The 12,680-nt window shown below is 40.0% G+C and overlaps 1 protein-coding gene across 1 annotated transcript in view; it reads right to left on the bottom strand.

The window, feature by feature from the left end:
• The window catches only part of Tapt1 (transmembrane anterior posterior transformation 1), a 50,762-nt gene that overhangs the window by 1,920 nt on the left and 36,162 nt on the right, over nucleotides 1-12,680 (bottom strand). Inside the window, exons 5-13 of the mRNA XM_048363952.1 lie at nucleotides 12,339-12,474; nucleotides 11,138-11,235; nucleotides 10,899-10,968; nucleotides 7,199-7,279; nucleotides 5,041-5,150; nucleotides 4,474-4,533; nucleotides 4,088-4,156; nucleotides 2,364-2,440; nucleotides 472-632 (exon numbers count right to left, since the gene is read on the bottom strand). Coding sequence (XP_048219909.1) covers nucleotides 472-632; nucleotides 2,364-2,440; nucleotides 4,088-4,156; nucleotides 4,474-4,533; nucleotides 5,041-5,150; nucleotides 7,199-7,279; nucleotides 10,899-10,968; nucleotides 11,138-11,235; nucleotides 12,339-12,474 — 862 coding nt within the window. The remainder of the gene's footprint in view (nucleotides 1-471; nucleotides 633-2,363; nucleotides 2,441-4,087; nucleotides 4,157-4,473; nucleotides 4,534-5,040; nucleotides 5,151-7,198; nucleotides 7,280-10,898; nucleotides 10,969-11,137; nucleotides 11,236-12,338; nucleotides 12,475-12,680) is intronic.

Genomic DNA, 12,680 nt, shown 5'->3' with positions numbered 1-12,680 from the left:
CCTCGGCCCTTGCTCCTGGCTGGGCTTGCCCTCCTGTTCTATCGTCCGTCCACAGGTCTGAGCCAACTCCAGCTGCATCGTTCTGTTCTGCTCAAAGCCCTGGACCGGCGCCCTCTCGGCTCCAAGTCGCAGCTGAGGTCCTCTCAAAGCATGGGCGCCCGGGCGGGCTTTATTACCACCTGCTATGCTGCCTGCTTTTTTCTCATCCCTTCCCCTCACCAGTCTAGAAAGAAGCAGCTCTACCAGAGCAGAGACAGAGACGGGCACCACCCGGGCAGGTACAGGCGCTCAACAGTCACCCCCGGAGCAAGGCAAACGCTCAGCGCTGTTCACCTGTGTGTGAGACGAGATAAAAGATCTACCCATGGGCCCAAAGTACTAGGAAAAAGTGACCAAGTGGTTTTTGTTAGGATGAGTTTGGACAATGCGCTCTCAAAGCGCCTGGGGAGGGGTGCAGAGGAGCAAGCATACCTTGGGGAGATTTACATTTGCCTTGTGATTTACTGGCTGGCTTGGCCGGAGTGCTGGTTGGGGGAGGGTCGAACAGCTTTTCTTCCATTTTGGCTTCCTTCACATATTGGCACGATTTCCCCAACAGCACAATGCTATTAAGTACTTTCAGTGATATCAACCTAAAATGGGAAACAAGACAAAGCTTTGCTGTTGCTCATCTAGACTACTATCTCCTACTCCGGCTACGGATGGGTGGGGCTGGGTGAGAAGCAGTGGACGCAGGAATCACAGGGTGCGTTTTAGAGGCGCACAGATTCCTTACACGAAGCCTGAGCTTTCCAAGGCTTATTTATCACATGGAAAAACTCTGTCTCATAAACTTAGTTCTCATAAGAAAGTCTACTAGTTGGGGGTACTAAATAATACTCTCAATACAAAATATTTAGTTCAGAAGATGAACAATAAAGCAAAAAAAAAAAGAAACTGTTAATTCCACACAGTAGTAGTAATCCCTGTAGCATCTGGTAATTCTGGGTGTGCACTCCAAGTCACATCCATTTGTGAATGAACCTCACTGTACAGGGGGAAGGTCCATTTACAGGGCAGCGGCCAATCACCAAACAGGGGCAAGGTCCATTACAGGGCAGCGGCCAATCACCAAACAGGGGCAAGGTCCATTTACAGGACAGGCAGGGGCCAATCACCAAACAGGGGCAAGGTCCATTTACAGGACAGCTGCCAAGGAAAGTGGGAGCATGGGTCTGGGGCCAGTGTCCAGGAGTATGAGAGCTGCTTTGGCTGAGAACACGGACTCCTTATTTGATACATGAAATCACTAAAAGCTGGGGACCCAGATCCCACTTTCTCCTTTGATCTGAGCCATTTTCTCCCTTGAGCACTTTGCAATCACCCTGAGCCCCTAGAAATACAGGATTTACTGATAAGAACCTTATGATACAAGGCAAACAGCCCTCAGCCCCACTCCTCAGACAGGTGATGCCTTCCTATAACTTGAGGCACAATCTTCCCACCTACGCCTTCCTCATAGACACACATTACCAGGTTCAGCATATTTACTAAGATGAGGTCTGGGTAATCTTTTGTATTCTGCCTAGCCTTGAACTGTGATCCTCCTTATCTCTGCCTCCGAATAGCTGGGATTATAGGCACAGCCACTGTGCCCAGCCTAAATTCACTTCTTGAGAAAACTAACAATGGCAAGACCAATATTCTTAAGATTTTCTTATCATTTACGATTGTCTTAAATTGCTTTGTTTGCTCACTCTTAACCACAATGGAAGCTACAAAATAGACATACATTTATGGATCTATCATCTTTGGGTGGATATATGCTAATAACTCAATGTGGCAAATAATACAAAGTCGAGGGTGTTTTTTAAATATGGAAAAATGTCTGACTGTAAGAGCAGCCATTTTTTTCTATAAATGAAAATATGTGGTAGCTCATTTAGAAGGCGGCGATTGGGAGGATCACAGTTCAAGGGAAATTTGGCCAAAAAAGTTTGAGATCCCATCTCCACCAACAGCTTAAGTACAGTACTAGCTCATGCTTGCTACTGCAGCTACAGTGGAAAGTATAACAGGAAGATCATTGTCTAGGCCACCCTGGGCGAAAAAGTGAGATCTTATCTCAAGAACAACTAGAGCAAAAAGGGCTGGATGCTCCAAAGTACCTGTTGAGTAAGCAGAAAAGCCTGAGTTCAAATCCCAGTACTGCCCAAAACTGAAACATCAAACTGAAAGCACTTAAAGTATTTCATTAAGATCAAAGTAAAACTTAAAATCAATATAATAGTAGAAGTATTGTCTGGGTATTGTTAGCTTCCATTGCTCCTTACATCTGTAATTTACTCTAAGACCCAAACACATTCAAGAATAGTCAATCTTACCCAAAATAGAAGAGTATGACACAGGCATAAGACAGGATTCCTTGTACTTTAATTGAGCTGGTTACAACTCGGATGAGCTAGCCAGAAATAAACCAAAACAACAAAAACACAACCACAGAGTTATTAGTAAATATTTAAAGAAAATATTTCTTCATGCTGACTGTCCCAACTGTGGCCTTTACTTAAGTTGGAGAGAGTGGCTATCAATTTGTATGCCAGCTACTGAGGAGGCGGGATCTGAGGACGGGGCACTGAAGCCAGCATGGACAGGAAAGTCTTGAGACACTCTAACTCCAACTATGCAGCAAAAAGCCACAAGTGGAGGTGTGGCTCACGGAGTAGAGCCAGCCATAAATGTAAAAGGCTGAGTGACAGTGTGAGACCCTGAGGGCAAGCTTCAGTGCCAGAAAAAAAAAAGACAAAAAGACCCCCCAAACCCTCATAATATATTTTCTGAGTATAACACGAAGAATTTTCAATTGTAAGAATTGTGAAAAATATTTATTTAAAATATGATAATCTCACCAGGTGCACGTGGTTCATGCCTGTAATCTTAGCTACTCAGGAAGCTGAGCTCTAAGGATTGCTGTTAGTTTTTGTTTTTTTTTGCCAGTCCTGGGGGCTTGGACTCAGGGCCTGAGCACCATCTCTGGCTTCTTTTTGCTCAAGGCTAGCACTCTGCCACTTGAGCCACAGTGCCACTTCTGGCCATTTTCTGTTTATGTGGTGCTGAGGAATTGAACCCAGGGCTTCACCACTGGGCCATATTCCCAGCCCAAGGATTGTGTGTGAAACCAGTCTACTCAGGAAAGTCCATGACACTCTTATCTTCAATTAATCACACACAGACACACACACACACACACACACACACACACACACACACACACACACACACACACACACAGAGCTGGAAGGGAAGCGCTGTGGCTTATGTGGTAGAGTGAGCAAAAATACTCAGGGACGGTGTAGTGGCCAGGCCCTGAGTTCAAGCCCCAGAGTGCCATGCCCCCAACCCTTGTTTATAAATGTAATCTCATAGTCAGGTGCCAGTGGCTTACGTCTATTATCTTAGCTACTCAGAAGACTTAGAAATAAGGGTTGAGGTTCAAAGCCAGCACAGGCAAGAAAAATCCACAAGACTCTAATTTCTAATTAACCACCAAAAAGCCAGAAGTGGAGTTTTGGTTCAAGTGGTAGAGCGCCAGCCTTCAGCAAAAAAACACTGGAACAATACCCAGGGCCTGAGTTCAGCCCCAGAACTGGTGCTCGTGCACACGCGCTCACACGTGCATGTGTACACACACACACACACACACACACACACAAAGGTAATCTCAAAAATAATTTCAAAATGCCAAATGTCTTAATTGGGCCTACCACACTTTACTGAACCTGTTTCCATTTTTTTGGTACTGTAAATGGCATTAGAGTGCTTAGCCCAGCTCATCAATCGTGGTGAGCCCTTTTTAACCATCTCGTTACGCTAAATCCCTAGAAGGGGGAGCGACTATCACAGCAGCACCTGGCACGCCGCTGCCACGTGGCCACATCTGCGACCACCCCTAGAAAGGACGGCACAACGATGTAACCTTTTCTTCAAAGTTTTTTACCTCTTACTTCTTATATCAAGTCCTGTTGAAATAAACCTATTGATAACCCACTCACTAATAGATAACGATAGCTATCACATCACTACCAAGGAGAAGGAAGTATGCACTTACTAAAACAGCCAGTGGGAGAGGAATGAAGCCCATCCTGCGCGCCACCGAGTCGCTGTAGTCGGTGTAGGCCTGTGGAGGGGGGGGAGGGCATTCACTTAGGGGTTAGGCGGCATCAACAGCACTGTCCACATGTCATACCCAGAGTGCCACACAGGTAAGTGGAGGAGTGGCAAGAAAACTTGCCACATCTGGTAGACACTGAGTGAAGCGATGTGGAAATCTAAGTGTTCACAGAAGTTTCAAATACAAACTTACATAGTTGTCACAATGATGTAAAAAAATCATGTACTGTTTAATGTTTGCTATGTAGATTGATATACGAGTCTATATAGTTTCCCCTCGCATATTAATTAGCCACTGTTTAGTCAGTTTCAGACAATGCTCACATTTTTCTGCCGGCTGCTAACAAGATCAAAAGCAAGGCTGGCTCTGTATTCACTGTAGACCTAAAGAGAAATACAAAAACAGTGTCAAGTTTATTAAAAATACAGCCTCCCGAATCTGAGAGACCAAATCTGTTAAGTTACTGGGACTGAAGCAGCAACGAGAGACATCCCAGGAAATTCTCCTACATTCTACCACATATGCAAGACGGCAGCTAGGTATCTATTTCTGTACTTTCTACGCAACTTGGTCACAATATAAAACAAACCCCTCAAAGCTCCATCAAAGAGTTTTCACAAAGCACATGGCTCTTCTAAAACTTAGAAAACCTATTTATAATCATATACAAAAAAGGCAAGTGTTAAATAGGAAATAAAAAACAATTAGAACCCAGCCAAGAAGCTTTAATTTTTAAAACAGGCACACTATGACTTAATAAAATAGTTTCAGTAATGGAATAATTTTTAAAAAGACAAAATTACAATTCTAATTTCAGGAGTAATCTATAATCATCTCTAACTTTGGATTAAGGAAAGTTTGTACAGTGAATTACTTATACAAATACATACATCTGCAGTAATGTCATTGAACTTGGTGATAAAGGCATGCTTTACAATATCCACAGCAATTTCGGATGCAATCACCATACAGACATCTGGAAATAACACCCACAGATGATCTAAAAAGCATGGAAAAACAAGGGACAATTAAATCTCAAAAAATGAATAGAATCTGTATCATAAGCTACGAGAAATCTGAAACTTCCTTAGGGAAAAATTACATTTTCAATGATGTGGAGAAAGTAGTACTGAAGTAACTACTACCTTATCAAAAAGATCTACATTTTACCAGGTTAAACACAACCCACTCAACAAATGCTTGGTCTGTCCCAAGTATTCCTGCCTTAGGCTCCAGGGAGGCGGGCTTGGGGACAGTACCGGGCAGGTTAGGGAGCCTCTATGACAGAGAGCTGGGAGCAGAGCTGGGCTGAGGAGCAGTTTCTTTTCCTTTCACTGTGAGTGAAAGGTAGGGATCAGTCATTTCTTTGTCATGCAGATATAACTTGTTAAGTCTTTGTACTTTTATGGTGTTAAGACCTCAATTCAGTACTAGGTAGCTGATTTTTAAACAAACAAACACTAAAAGGTAGTTCCTAAGATCTTGGAGGATTTAACAGGGGGTCAAAGCGAGAAAAAGATAACCATCAATTCAGGGACTGAGTGGCTGGAGGCTGGGGCTCACTTAAGTGTGCTGACAACACCGCAGCTTTCCTGAGTCAGGCTTCACAGTGAAGGTCTGGACATCAGGGCACTTTTAATCATAAACTTTTCTACTAAGTGCCATATGACTTTAGTTATTGAGATTCCAATTTCTTCCTCAATACAAAGCATAATAGAGGATCCACAATACTTACAGTGAAAATTAAATAAGGTAATGGTAAATAGCAATGCACCTGACATGCAAATATCTAGTACTATTTTTATGTTACTAATAATGTTGGGCACTTAGGTAAAGCATCCATCAAAGGTATTTTGGTTAAAAAAAAAAAAAAAGACACTGAGAAGAAACCCAAGAAGTGAATGAATGAATGAGGCATTCATTCAGGAGGGTGCTCCCTTCGTCATTTTCTCTGCTACTGTCGTGATGAGGAGACTTGAGATAATCTGCTAAAATACACCATATAAGTGAGGATATGACTTCCTACCAACTCTTAAGAACCCTGCTCTGGGATCGCTCATGCCCATGGCTCCTGGGACCAGCTACACACGCACATCCTGCCTTTGGTGGACACGGGGATGACCTAGTTATGCCAAGTCATTCGTCAAAAGGACCCAGGTCCCCCAGGAATCCAAGTACAGATGGGAGTGGAGGGAGAAGCTTTCCTAACACAAGTCATGGGGCCTTTGCATCTGCTCAGGGCTCCTGTCCTTGTAAGATCTAGTACTCAATTTTATGGGTTTCGTTAAGAAAATGTCTTCGGAAATATATTTCTAAGATCGTGCATCTCATCTGCTCTCTTCTTGCTTTTCCACAGATATACGAAAACAAGCAATGAAGTAAGACTTTCTGGTCCATTAGGAATAAAGTTGTATAAAAATGTCAGGCATTTAAAAAGTGTCCAAATTCCTTGAGCTATCTGAGCAAGTGACTGTGTTTTCCTGAGCTGGCGTCCCCATGGGAATTACCTATTTGTTACTGCCCGAGACGTGCGGGCACTTTCACACTCCCGTTTTTGTTGCCCTCGTCTGTACACGTAACCTATGCTCAGTGAAGGTCTGCCTACTTGAATGGACGACGGAAATTGATTCAGATTAGTAGCAACATTTACTTCTTTATTTCTTTAGTTTTCCCCTATTTTAGTGATTCTCCATTCTGAGGATGGGAAAGAGACAAAAGCCCCCAAGATGAACATGGTGTGGCTGGTGTTGGGTAATATCACAGCATCTATAGTGACGACCACAGGGAAAAGCTCGAGCCACAGTGCTCAGCAGGCTGTGTTCTCCAAGCTCACACCGCAGTGACATGGCGAGGCTGGCGGAAGTGCCAGTACCACACCAGCACCACCCCCGCCGCAGAGAACGGGGAACACATTCTATCCATTCTCGGGAAACGGATGGCCGCCAGCTGCGGCAAGCTTCCCATCGTACTCATGTCAGGCCTCGTCAAAGAATGATTATGGTTTAAGAGCAGAACTACAAGACACTGTATCAGTGAAGAATCATTTACCTGGATTCCAAGAAAACTGTTCCATGTTTCTTAAACACACTATTAGCAAAAGCACATAATTTGTAAAACGCTCCTTAATATCTAAAAAAAACAACAACAACATATAAATACCATAGTGCACAAGTAATACAGAGCATACATAAAATAATTGTGTTAAAACATGAAGTACTATTTGTAAACATTTACAAAAAAACACACACGTCCCTCAGTGACTGCGGGGAGTTGGCTGCAGAAGCCTTTCAGCTACAGAACCCACGATGCTTAAGTTTCTTCCATAATCCATCGCAGGATTCACATACAGCTCCGCACATGTTCGTGTCCTTTGTCCCCTCTGCATTACTCATAAAGTCTAATGGTACGTAGGTAGATATATTGTTTGGGGAAAAATGTATATATTCAATATAGGTGCAATTTTTTTCTTTTAGTGTTAAGTTTGCAGTTGGTTTAAACAATGAATGCAGGATGTAGGATCCCTACAGAGAAGAGGCTGTAGACACTATTTTATAAATAAAAATGTAAATAAGTATACATAAACACATCATTCATGGCCTGGCATTACACTGGCCAACCATTTCCTTCTTTCCCCAATATAATTCTAGCACAGATATTGAATTTTTCTAACAAACATCAAAAAATACCCAAACTGTTCAACTGCTCAGACTGGGTTATTAAATTCCTCCAATGGTTTTGGGGGAAATTATGACAGCTGCTTTGATTTTATAGAAAAAGAAACAACAGGAGCAAGAAGTAAACACAAGACTCTGGGTAACATAAAGCTCTCATGTTCCAGACTTGCAGTCTGATAAATAGTTAACTACATAAGGTATAGACCTAATGAATCCCTTAGCTGAAAGAATACAATATTACAATAGTATTTCTTGGCATGTGTGTAGAACTCTGGAGAAAATAATCAAAAGTTGGTTTCACAACAATATTTAACTATAAGTTTAAAAACAATATTTAACTATAAGTTAATAAACTAAACACTCAGGGCTTCAGGCTTGCTAGGAAGGAGTTCTACTACTTGGACCAAATCTCTAGCCTTTTTTGCTCTAGTTATTTTTTGAATAGTGGTTGTATTTTTGCCTGGGTTGGCCTGGACTGCACAACCCATCTATTTATAAGTCCCATAGCTGGGACGATAGACCTATATCACTGTACCCAGCTATTGGTTAATATGGCCCAGATACTTTTTTATTTCTATACTTTCTGTTTTATTATTTGAGAAAACTTTGTTTTACTAAACAATAGTGCGAAGTTTTATAAAAGTTTCTTTATAATAAAATATTTTATCACATAAAGTCAATGTATAATTTATCATATCTCAGCTTTAGGACATTAAGGATTTTTGATTAATACTGAACTTTTATGTGTTAAGAAAATTATAATTTTTACTAGATGAGAATGATTTCTCTTAACCTTCTTAAAGGAGCTTAAAAAGTAGTGATTAACAATTAGGGTACTTCTCATTCCCTTGTTACATTACTAGTAGAGCTGTACTTCTATAGTTATAGCCAAAGTAATTAGAAACAGTATGTTAAAAGCTACCACAGGGTAATTTCTTGTAAAACCTGTAGGTAATCTGCACTGTAACATGAACTGTTACTTAAAAAGCAAACGTTTTGGTAGTAATTACGAACCAATTTAGGCCAAAATAAAGCTTGAACTCAGGGCCTGAGCACTGTCCCTGACTTCTTTTTGCTCAAGGCTAGACTCTGCCAACTTGAGCCACAGTGCCACTTCTGGCCTTTTCTATATAAATGGTGCTGAGGAATCAAACCTAGGGCTTCATGTATATGACACCAGCACTTTTGCCACTAGGCCATATTCCTAGCCTCTCTTCGATTTTCTTAAAACTAAAATGAATTCCTAATGTGAGAGGATATTAATTTTGAGGGACTGCCTATAGAAGAAAATTTCAATTTCATTAGCATGTTCATACTAAAGTTAAAAACCACTCACAATTTCTTCCTTAAAATTTCAAGACTCATATAGGAAGACTAAAAACCCTCGAAATTTACAAAACGCTCATCTTCATTTAAAGCTCCATAAAGAGAGCTTGAGCAAGTTGTTAATGTAAATTATGATTTCTAGCTGAGTGATGGTGGTTCATGTCTGTAATTCTAACTACTCGGGAGACAGAAACCTCGAGGATCATTGCTTGAAGCCAGCCTGAGGAGAAAAAACCTCACCAGATGCTCTCCAAAATAACTAGAAAAAAAGCCAGGGTGGAGGTGTGGCCCAAGGGGTAGAGTACCAGGTGAGCAAGTTGAGTAAACACAAAAATATTCTCCTTGAGCCTTTTCCTCTTTTCCTATACTTCCTCTTTCAACTTCACAGCACTTGGCTGTGTGCATGTGCAAGACAGGACTTCTAACAGAGAAAGACACAGCACCAACTGTCTCCCAGAATTTCGAGATCACTGTGGCCCAAATCATTAGACTTTACTGCTAGTTTCCCATTTGGTGCTATTGTTCCTCACCTAGTTTTTTTCAAATCTACATTTCTAAACATTTGGTTTGACCAACCAGAAGGTTCCTTTGCATCCTTCCTCGCTAATTTTGGGCTCCAGTGTTGATGGCTCTGATGGATGCAAAGTGATGTCTCATTTCACTTCCCTCTGTATTTCCCTAGTGATAGTTTTTCTATACCTGGCCATTCATATATGTTTTGCAAAATGTCCATTCAAACTTTTTTCTCAGTTATAAGTTGAATTATCATTTCAAAACTGTTAAGCTGAATCTCACACGCCCCCCCCCCCCAGCCCCCAATCCTGGACCTTGACCTCTGGGCCTGGGCACTGTCCCTAAGCAGTTTTGCTTAAGGCTAGCGGTCTACCACTTGAGCTACAACTTCTGGCTTTTTCTGTGATTATTGGACATAAAGAGTCTCACTGACTTTCCTGCTCCAGCTGGCTTCAAACTGCAATCCTCAGATCTCAGCCTCCTGTGTAGTTAGGATTATAGGCATGAGTCACCAACACCTGGCTTAGCTGAAGTTTTAATATATTGAGGAATAAAAAAATGCTTTGATATAAATCTCTGAACTCTTCTTGCAGTAGTATGACTTGCCTTTTCATTTTCTTAATTCTTTTAATGAGAGTAAGTTTTTTTTGTTTGTTTTCTGCCAGTTCTGGGGCATAAACTCAGGGCCTGAGCACTGTCCCTGGCTTCTTTTTGCTCAAGGCTAGCACTCTACCACTTGAGCCACAGCACCACTTCCAGCTTTTTCGGTTTTTGTGGTGCTGAGGAATCAAACCCAGGGCTTCATGCATGCTAGGCAAGCACTCTACTACTAGGCCATAGTCTCAGCCCCAAGCATATGTTTTGAATTTAAGTCCAATTTATTTATTGGTTCTATGGTTAGTACTTTTGTGTAATCTCTAAAAATGCCTAAACAAAGGTATGAGTGTGTCTTTTATATACTATATCCTTTATTCTAATGACTTTTATAATTTAGCATTTATATTTATGGCAAGGAAATAACTCTGAATTAATTTTTGAACAGAAGGCCCAAATCTTCTGTAACCTTTACCTAGATGGCTCATCAACAGTAGTTGGGGAAAAAGTACTTTTCTCACTATTTGTCTGTTTTAGAAAATGCAACTGTTTTTTACTAAAATGTTGTTTAGTATTTATGGTAAAGAATGACTCTAGATTAACTTTATTTAGAGCTACAAGCAGAATCTAATTGTACATACCGCTATTTGACATTTGAAAGAGATTGTTCTTTTCAAACTTCTTGAAAACACTTCCTTTAATTTCAACAAACTGAAATAGTAAACAGAAATATCATCTTCATCATCTTAAGTTTAAAAATTGACTTGCTACATACAAAACTTCCTAGAGAAAAAAACATATAGAACAATTTCATTTCATCCACAGTATTACTGCTTAATTATCTTTATAATCAATATGCAAAACTAAATCCCATACTTACATTATTAGACATCATAATTGTAAGCAGTGACTTGTTGTGGGAGTTAAAAGCAACATTGAGAGTTGTTGCTTGAACCATTATGAGAATTGCATGTAAAACTAACAGTATGTCAAGGAAAAAAAATCTTAAGATTTTTCGTATTAATAACATAACTATAAAAAATGAAAGTAAGGGAGGGTGATTGTACTTTCTAAACAAAATCTTACGTAAGTATTTTTCTGTTGCAATAGGTGATATAAATTTGACAGGGTATATATCGAATATGGAGTATGTATAAGTGTACATATGTGTATTTTTACATACTCTGCATAAAAGAAAGAAATCTCTGTATCCATTTATTTAGACCAGAGAACTTTTTCTTTATTAGGTTGGAGATGGGCATGGAAATGAGTACCTGATGCGTTCACTCAATGGCTACTGAGCCATGCCTACAACCCGAACACAGTCTTTTCAAGTAAAAGGAACATATTATGATAAACAAGGCTAGAGGTATAGTTCAAGCAGTATCATCAAGAGGAAAAAAATTCCGTAAATAATGAGAGATTTAGAAATACACAGTCTGAATTAGGATAACCTGAATTTTAAAAGAGAATAATAAAAGTTAGCCTGGAAGTGTTTTTCTTCTTTGGTTCCTCAACTGATATGGAATATGAGAAAGTAAGAAATGTGAAAAAATTAAGAGTCTTCATGTCAGGCAGGATTATATTCATATTATATACACAATAATTTATAGTTCAGAATGTTTTACTCTACTAAAACTTCTACCTTCCTATCTCTTCATTTAAGTCCTTTTGCTCCCAAGTACTAATCTCATTTCTCTCATGTGTCACTGATAACAACAGAGAGACATGACACATTCCTGTGAGAGTCCTCACTCCATACGAAGTTAACAGTAGGTTTGTATGCATGGGCAAGCACAGCTTTATAAATGCACAACACAACTTTACAGACATATAGATAACGACACTACTTGGTCATTATACAGCCCTTTCCTATAATCAGTTATACCAAGAACAGTCATACATACAACAAGGCTCTTAAAACTAATTTCTAATCACAACAAATAATTTCTCAAAAGAAAGAGACATTTCATTAGTCTTATTTCTCCATGTACACAGACATCTTTAAACATATAAAACAGCTAACCAAATAAAATATATATGCTCTGACTGGTATAATTTCCAGAAGTCTAAAAGGATACAGACATAGAGAACAGCCATGAAAAAGTGAGGAATCACTCCGATATGGGCTCTTTTTCTTTCTTTTGGCTCTGTTGCTGTCCAGTAGAGAGCATCTAATATATCTTGTCCAAATGATGAAAACAGACGATCGGCTACCTACAGAGACAAACAGTGAGAAAATGCCTATTAGTAATTCATTTGAATATAGTAGTAAAATTCAGATGCAACTAGAATACTGGAAACCTGAAAAAAATCCTAACAGAAGGTAAGCTGAAGATCAAGATCTTTTTTGTTTACATATTTACTCATCTGTCTTATTCTCTGGTACACATAGAGTACTAAAACGTTTGTTGAAATTGAAT

Source organism: Perognathus longimembris, chromosome 16 (assembly GCF_023159225.1).
Source record: "Perognathus longimembris pacificus isolate PPM17 chromosome 16, ASM2315922v1, whole genome shotgun sequence".
Classification (NCBI taxonomy): domain Eukaryota; kingdom Metazoa; phylum Chordata; class Mammalia; order Rodentia; family Heteromyidae; genus Perognathus; species Perognathus longimembris.
This window is presented reverse-complemented; position numbering and strand designations above follow the sequence as displayed.